Below are 8,345 nucleotides of genomic sequence, written 5' to 3' on the forward strand. Positions count from 1 at the left end.
TTTATCGGACAAAAAGTGTAAAATATACCGAATTTTCTCTGCGTTGACCTCCATTGTTAACACCCTGTAACTCACAAACGAATAGAACAAACAAAAAACAATGAAAGCATTCTTTTAAGTGTAGAAAATCAGCTTTAAAACGAGCCTAAACTTGAAACTGTACGACCGATACTTCACGAGATATCGATCATTAAAGGCATGTATCGTGAAAAACGTCGATTTCTTTTTAGCCAACCTGATATTTGAAAGATATGCCGTGCAGCAATACAAACGAAATGGTGAACAAAAGCGAGATTCATTGGTATGTTTGTACGAAGAATTAAAATATGTTTTTTTAAATGATTATGTTTATAATGTTTTTCGTTTCATAACACACATTTTGGTTATGTAAATTAATACTCAATTATTTATTGATTATAACAAACTTGAGGCTCCCTAACACAAGAATTCCTTTAATAATACTTAATTGTTTATTCGTTTTGGCTCCAATAGACTTTAATTAAGTCAGACTTAATTTGTTTTAACTTGTAAAAGGAGAAAAAGAATTGAAACGAAATTAAGCAACTACTTTCTACTGCCACAATAACATTCGTCCAATTGATGTAATAAATATATTGCTATATTTTCAACGTACCATCGTATTATCCGTATTGTCAGAAACATTTTTCACAAAATACTTATACATAATCTTTTTTTTTATTTTCTGTTTTCGTTTTTCCGATTCCAGAATGCATTTTTGCATTGAATTGTAGTGACAATAGTCAGAACACACGGTCACCTTCCTGGGGTAGCGCAAGGTTGGCGTCGGCCAACAGTTTTAAAACAATTCGAGTCCTTCTCATGATAAATATTCAATATGCATCACAAACTGCCGACGGCAATGGATAGCGCACCGAGCACACACACACACGCAGGTGGGATTGTTCTGTGGCTGTGTTCATCGAGAAGGTATCTCGCGCATGAAATGCAACCGCGGCACAATGCACCATTTGAATATCGCGTGATGGTTCGGCATATCGCGACAGGCAGTGAATAGAACGAGCCATTCGTTTACCACAGCCATCGGCAGCATAACTGAGCATATAGCCAGCATCAGTGCGCAACAGCATCCCTCGTTTGGTGGCAACCGAACCGATGCTCGAGTTGCTGTCATCAGGCAAATCATTGTGATACGCAGCGGTGGTGGTCCACGTGGTCTCTCGCTTCGAACGAACTTCTTGTTTTCGCTTTTTATCCACCGCGAACAAATGGAACCGTTTAGTTGGGCCGATTTGAGTGGAGAATTTAAAAGTAATTGAAAAATTCAAAACCACCCCAGCCAGCATCCGACGAGCGAGGGACCCCGTCGCTAACATAAAACGAAACAAGAACGAGCCTCACGAGAATCATATTGTTTGCCGCGGCATCATCCCCCAGGCGACCCCACCGGCCGTTCCGCGCAAAGTAATCTCGATTACGTTAACACAACGCACCCTGCATTTAATGATACATCCCATTACGGAAAACTCTATCTATTCGCAGCATGCAGGGCCGCGCTCAGGCTTCCATAACCGTTCGGGTTTGCGCCATTTAACCGCTGCTCTTTAGCCAGGATGCTGGAACCGTACCGTGGAGCATTAGTAGCGATTCAGGTGCACCATCATGCTCCGGTGTTCTAGGTGTGGTTTTTTGTGTTCTATTGGCCTTCATCGCCACTGCTGCACGCACCGTTCTGTTGCTGATGCTGCTGCTGCTGCCATTGTAAATTGCACCCGATTACAAACAATGCTGCACACACTGCATTTAATGTTGCTCATTAATTTGTTGGGGCTTCTCTTCCATTCACTCACGGCTTTATGTTTTTTTTCCTGGTAACGCATCCCAGGGACTTTCACTTTTCACAACTTACTTACGACTTTGCCACAATTAGCGCGCACAGAGTTATGATTTATACGAATTTAAATCATGAACCATCCAGCCCAACGTTTGCCGGTTGCGGAAACGCGTGCAAAGCACCTCGTACCTTGGCAGAAATGGAAGGAAAAAAACGCCGCAAAGTAATCTCAAACTTGTCAGTCGCGTTGCAACGGGGGAAAAGAAAGTCGAAGGGCAACAACAAAAGCCAACATTTGCACAGTATCACCACACAATGCGCACTTCTTCCGCACCGCACCGACCGCACGGAATGCATAATTAATCTGGAAGAGCAGCATAATCGGATGCAAGAGCTGCAGCCGCGGACCATTCTGCGGGTGCATAAACTTTTCCGCGCGAATTTTTTTGCTCCGCACCGAAACCACAACAACGTGTAGCGTAATCCGTTTTCTAGCTAAACGATTGTCTGCTAATCAACTTCCCATCTCGGTGGGTAGTGGCCGATCAGGGTGATTAAAATGGTATCACTCAAACGTGTGACCCGTGGCGGGTGATAAATGAGAAAGTGATGGTACGCAGCGCGCGAGAGTGAGGACTGTTAATTAATTAAACCTTTCACAATTACAAATGGGCATGTTAGTTCCATAGTGCTTCGAAGGCAAGGCAACTAAAAAAATACTGTTGCGCAGCCGGAGACATCGGAACAGCTATTGCGTTGTTTCCCCAACGTCTGCCGTACTTTCGGATTTACTCAAATCAAAGCTAAGACACCCTTTCTTCAACTTTGCCAATAAATAATGCTCCTCTGCTAGGTTTATTTTCAATTCATAAGGGTCGCTTTTGCGGTTGAACAGTAACGCTTTACACCAATCTTATCCTAACGATACGATAGAGCTTCGCGTACGAAAGCCGCAGTCGCGGGTGGGTCACTAACTCTACTCTACCATTTGCACTAAGGTCCTATGCCATTTCTGCGGGATGCGTGATCGCTGGATCGCAAGTGCGGCCTACATATTGTGCGGTGCCATGCTGTGGACGTGCGGCACCCAAACAAACTTCAACTGGGCCATTGGCATCCTTTTCCCTATGCAGTCGTGTCACTTTAGTAGCGGTTTCAAATCAATTATGTCGCAATTCGTACATCAATCACGTACGCGGTTCCCTGTCCGCCATTCTTTATTTGGTGGGAAGGCCGGCAATTAGCATAGTTTATTGTCGAACTGCCTATTGTACCGCTCAATGTTCGCCGCGAATTACGCCAGCAATGTTCGCTGAAGGCCAACGCCTGGGGACGGACGCGGGAACGCTGATCTAATTAATTCCCAATGCGATTACGAAATGACAGACGCCGACGTGACATGGATTTTCGATCGGATTTACTAAGTGAATGGCGATGGCGAAAGCGGATTTCTTAATTGCATTTTCATCCCGGTTCTTTTCTTCTTTTTTTCTTGTTCGCACGTTCCGCAATCAGGGTAAGAGTTCGATTCGTTTTCGATCAAAGTTTTGAAACCTTTTCTCGACGGGAAAAGGGAAATGATCGAATCATCCAGAATCGAACACGAATTGCAATTGCGACGCACCCAAACGGCGAGACGTAGTAGTTGAAGATTAGGTTTCACTAATTACTCACTGGGGGCAGTTTTTTGGGCAAGGACCCCGGTACTGTCTCACTAAAGGGTCGCTAACATCAGAGGAATGTATCCCTGTTAAACTTAGAAATCGGACTGCGCATTCACACAAACGGCCCGGAGTAGTAGACGCGCTTCTTCCGGGGCAGAATGATCGGTTTCGAGCACAGGCCGGAATCGTCGAGAAAGTGCTCGTAGTTTCCGGTTCCTGGTCCACTTTCGGTGGGTCCTGCGGCCGCCGCTGTTCCGTGGCCGCTCTTCGCTTTAGCTTTTTCGGCCCCGACTTTGGGAGTTTCGTTGAGCTGCATCAACTCCTTGAACGAGAGGCTGTTGTAGGGAATTTTCCCATTTTTCGGTGGCGTCACCGGTGCGACTACCGCTTTCTGGATGATGTCGGGGGGTGGCACGATCGGGGTGACACTCTTGTACTCCTCGTCCAGGTTGTACTCCAGCGCGTTCTCCATCTCCTCCTCCTGGTGCTCGTTGCCATTCTCAGCCACGGAGTGCATTTCGTCCATTTTGGTGGGACACTTTTCGCCACCATCACCCGGTGTACTATTGGCCCGCTTTCCATCCGCCGTCTCGCTGCCGCACGGGGACTCCTGTTCGGGATTAGAACTTGTGTCCGCTTCGACAATAACGTCCGGCTGGTTGGTGGACTTGCCGTACTCGGCATCCAAATTATACCAATCAAATTCTGCTTGAATGGGTAATTTGCTGTCCTCGGCGATGATTACTGGTGGTGGTGCGGTGGCCGTGGTCACGGTCATCCCGGGACCACCAGTCGACGACGTGCCACTTGTTTTCTTCAGTGGCGTCGCAGTCTTTACCGGTGAACCGTTCGCCAAAGATGAGGGCTTCAGGTTGGGAATGTAGGAAACGGACGATTTCGAGGGACTACCGAAGGGACTCAACAGCGTCAGGTTCGTACTCGAGAGGGCTTTCTGCGAGAGGGACGATTTCAGCATCGGTGGTTTGATGGCCGCCGGTCGACCAATGTTGAGCTTGGGAGTGAGCGTCAGACTCGATCGCGTTCCCGCTCCGCTGCTGGCCTTCGACAGGAAGCTCAGCTTGTCGACGGGCTTCAGCTTCGACTGAAATGTTACACCCGGTATCTGCGTAGCCACGCCACGAAACGAGACCGATGTTGACCCAGCGGGACTGAGCTCCTTCACCGGGACCTGCTTCTTCGAAGCGTTCCGGATGGCCGGTGACTGTTTGTTGATTTCCGCTATAATCTCCGACAGCTGTTCGTGGAATTCGCCATCTTTCTTGCTCGGTGTCGTCAAAATAATCGGGACATTGGTTCCCACTCCGCCTCCACCGCCATTGCCGGACGTGACCTTCGTGGGGCTACCACCTGCGCTGCTGCCACTGATCGATTTGGTGATGTAGTTGTCCTGGCTGATGAACTTGTTCAGCGGCTCAACCGTCTTCTTAACCGGCGGAACAATCTCCGCCACGTTCGGTAGCTTCGGTACGTCGGCGAACGATTCTTCCAAGAGCTCCAGCGCCTTTCCAGTGCTGCTGTCACCGGTCTCCTCCTCATCCACGATCGAGTAATCGTCCTCGCATGCATCCTTGTGTATTTCCGCCACAATCTGGACGCATTTTACCGACTCCTGGATCTCGCTGATCGAGCAATAGTCCGGTTCGGACTCGGCAATATCACTGTGGGCCACCGTGGGCGACGACCCCTTCGGAGCCATCGAGACTTGCTGGCGTTGCTGGTTGTTCTTCGAGAGTTGCTGTAGCTTCAGCAGATTGGCAGGTTTCGGTGGCAACGCCGGAGGGGTTTTGCGTTTTTCGGCCAGCGACAGTTCACGCTCGCGATCCTCCGAACCGAGTTTCGACTCCATGTCGACGTAGTAATTGGAATATGAGTTGTGCTCCGAGCCAATCGGTTCGTACTCGTTGCTATAGATACTCTGGATATCGTAGGTCGGTGACATCTTATCCTCCTTGCTGCTCGGGCTGGTTCGGGAGCACGATTGCAGTGATATCCGTGGTACCTGAACCATGCTGTTCTGGGTAGAAAAGTGAACCCGTTTCGAGCGCACGGTGGTTTGTGTCGGTGGCTCTTTTGCGGCCGGTGGCTGCTGGTTCTTGGTGGGGGCCGAGTCCTGTGCTCCAATGTACAACTCTTCGTCGTTAGTCGCCGAGTCGCCGCCGGGCGTGTCCTTGTCTTTACCGTTACTGTCTCCGAAACCATCCATCGATTGTTGAAGCAGAATCTGTCCGGATCAATGGAAAGGCAATTTGGTCAATTTTTGTACACTCAAAAGTGGCGCTTGCGACGCTTACCTGATTGACACACTCCAGCACCGGATTGACGGCCGCATTGCTGTACGGTTTGCCGAGGGCCGTATCCGAGTCCTCCATATCGCTCGCACTCGCATACCAATCGTCGTTCGTTTCGATCGTCTGCTTCATCTCCATGCCCTCGGTGTACTTCTGCTGATTGCCGACGACACTGCCACCGCTCGTGTTGGCCTCGTAGAAAATGGTCCCATCGTCCAGCTCCATCTCCTGCTCACTGTTCGTGTCCGCTCTGCCGTCATCCCCTCCGTGCGACTGCTTCCGGAAGCCGTGACCGAACCGGCTCTCCAGGCCACCATTCCGGTGCTGGATGCCGTGCAGATTGTCAATACGGTTTGAGTACGGTTCCACATTGTCGTAGTTGTTGGAGTCACACTCCGACGCGCGCCGGTTCTGGTCCAACCGTTTGTTCTCCTTGTCGCTCTCGTAATTTTCGTAGATCACGATTTTCGGCACTGCTTGGCCGCCCGGCTCAATGTTGACATACGCCTCGTGGCCACACTCCGTCTCCTCCGTCTGCCCCTCGTCGTCTTCCCGCTCCCGCTTGCGGAACTCATCGAAACGCACAGGACTTCCGACTCGCTCGTTCCGTTCCGTCAGCCTCGTCAGCGTTCCGCCGGCACTAGCCGGACCGGATGCGTTGCTCTTGAAGCTACAGGCCCTCGATGCTCCGCGGTTCGGATAGCCCTGGTAGGACCGTTTACTGGTGTACTTCCGGCTACGGCGCGCATCCTTGAACGAATTCGCCCGGACGTACAGCGACGACTCCTGTTCCTCGCTCGACGACGCGTACTCCACGCTGTTCAGGGACAAGTTTTCTAAAAAATAAACGCAGACAATGTTATTAGCACCTAACGGCACACCCGGATTTCGGCTCGACCTCTCTCTTACCCGTATTTACACTTTCCGCTCCATCGTCACGACAGTACTCGAAGGTCTGCGTCCCCCTCGTCCGACAGTCTAGACGGTAGTAGTTTTTGCGACACTTTGGACACAGCTGAGTCACCTCATCACCGTCCTCATCACCCGGCCCGCCCGTCTCGTCGGCGGCCAGCTTCCGCTTCATACGATTTATGGTACAGTTTTGCCGATTGATAACGTCATCCTTCTCGTACAGCTGCTGCCTGATGCGGGTCTGTTCGCTCTTCAGCCGATTCTCGAAGCAGATCAGCGCCTTCAGGATGCGGGACAGTTGATCGTCGCGAAACTTGCGTTCCCACTCCAGCTCCTGGCTGACTAGCTTCAGATGGGCCTTCCGCCCGATGACGGCATTCTCCAGCCCACCGGCACAGGGTCGTTGCTGTTTGCTCCGCACCTGACCATCACCCAGCCGTTGCAGCAGCTCCTCGGGGCTGCTTTTGCGCCGTTGTTCTGCCATCGCCCCCGGATGATCCGCCAAAGTCGATGCTTTTGCCCCATCCCCGCCGGTGGCGGTCGGTGACGCTCGGGTGGTGTTAACTTCCGACGTTAAGCCACTTTCAGCGCCATTCGCCATCGGTTGCCAGGACACTTCCGTCGTCTGGTGGTGGTGCCGAGAATACCGGGAAGAAACAGACAGAAAGAGAAGCGTTTAGCTCTAGAGGGACATAAAAATTAAATGAAATAGTGTCCTCGCGGCCAGCGCTTGGCACGTCCTCGTGGTGATTGAAGAGAAAAACTTTTTTCATTTCTCTTTCTTTATCCGAGAAGAACTTTGTTTTTCTAGTCTCTAGCTGCCCGTTTACTACTCCCATTTGCATATTTATTGCCCATTTGCCGCCAAAGAAGATTATGCTGGATTAAACGTGTTCGTGCTCCAAATTTTATTTTCTACCCGACCCGATGTCAGCGTCATAAACTGGCGAATTGTGTGACACTCGAGGCGTTTGCTTTTGCTTTTCTAACTTCCGTTGGGTGAAGCACTTGCTTCTAGTTCGGAGAAAATTTGAGTGACTACAAAGGACGTCCCGAGTCCCGTAACTTCACAAGCACGACTGTAAGTAACTTTAGAGAAATCGATAAAATTTATCATTAATCTAACTAACCACACCTCGTGTCGCAACACACAGCACGAAGAATCACTCAAATATGGGAAGAAAGCATAGACCCGTGCAATTATTCACACTTTTTATGGTGCATGAAAGCGATACGAACCGGAAGCACTATCGGGCCCTTAGATGCCGTAACCAGCTTCCGAAAGCGCATCGAATAGACATTTGCTGATTATCGGAACGGAATAATTTCTGCCCATTGATAAACATCGAAGCCGTAGCTGCCCAATTTAATGCTGCAATGTTGCGTTTTGGGGTGTGAATTGAACAGATAATAGTTTTAACCTGATTCATAGATTTTACAACTTAATGGATTGTGATTTTTATTGAATTTCTAAACCATAACTTCAGCATAACTAACCAACCAGTCACAAACCATGTTAAAACACAGCATATTTCACCTTTTCGATCACAAATGTTAGCGCATACCATTCAGCAGGTTCAGGGTTTTCTGCGCGATACTGCGAGATGATTCATTTGTCGTCGAAAATTTAAAATAACTTTGTTTCCA

At 49.4% G+C, this 8,345-nt stretch overlaps 1 protein-coding gene across 1 annotated transcript in view; it reads right to left on the reverse strand.

The window, feature by feature from the left end:
- Nucleotides 1-2,671: 2,671 nt before the first annotated feature.
- LOC128272034 (uncharacterized) overlaps nucleotides 2,672-8,345 on the reverse strand; it is a 21,437-nt gene continuing 15,763 nt past the window's right edge. The window contains 3 exon segments of the mRNA XM_053009746.1: nucleotides 2,672-5,719; nucleotides 5,790-6,622; nucleotides 6,696-7,323. Of these exon segments, the coding sequence (XP_052865706.1) occupies nucleotides 3,590-5,719; nucleotides 5,790-6,622; nucleotides 6,696-7,323 (3,591 nt within the window). The 3' untranslated portion in view covers nucleotides 2,672-3,589.

The sequence above is a fragment of the Anopheles cruzii genome, chromosome 3 (assembly GCF_943734635.1).
Source record: "Anopheles cruzii chromosome 3, idAnoCruzAS_RS32_06, whole genome shotgun sequence".
NCBI classification, from domain to species: Eukaryota; Metazoa; Arthropoda; class Insecta; order Diptera; family Culicidae; genus Anopheles; species Anopheles cruzii.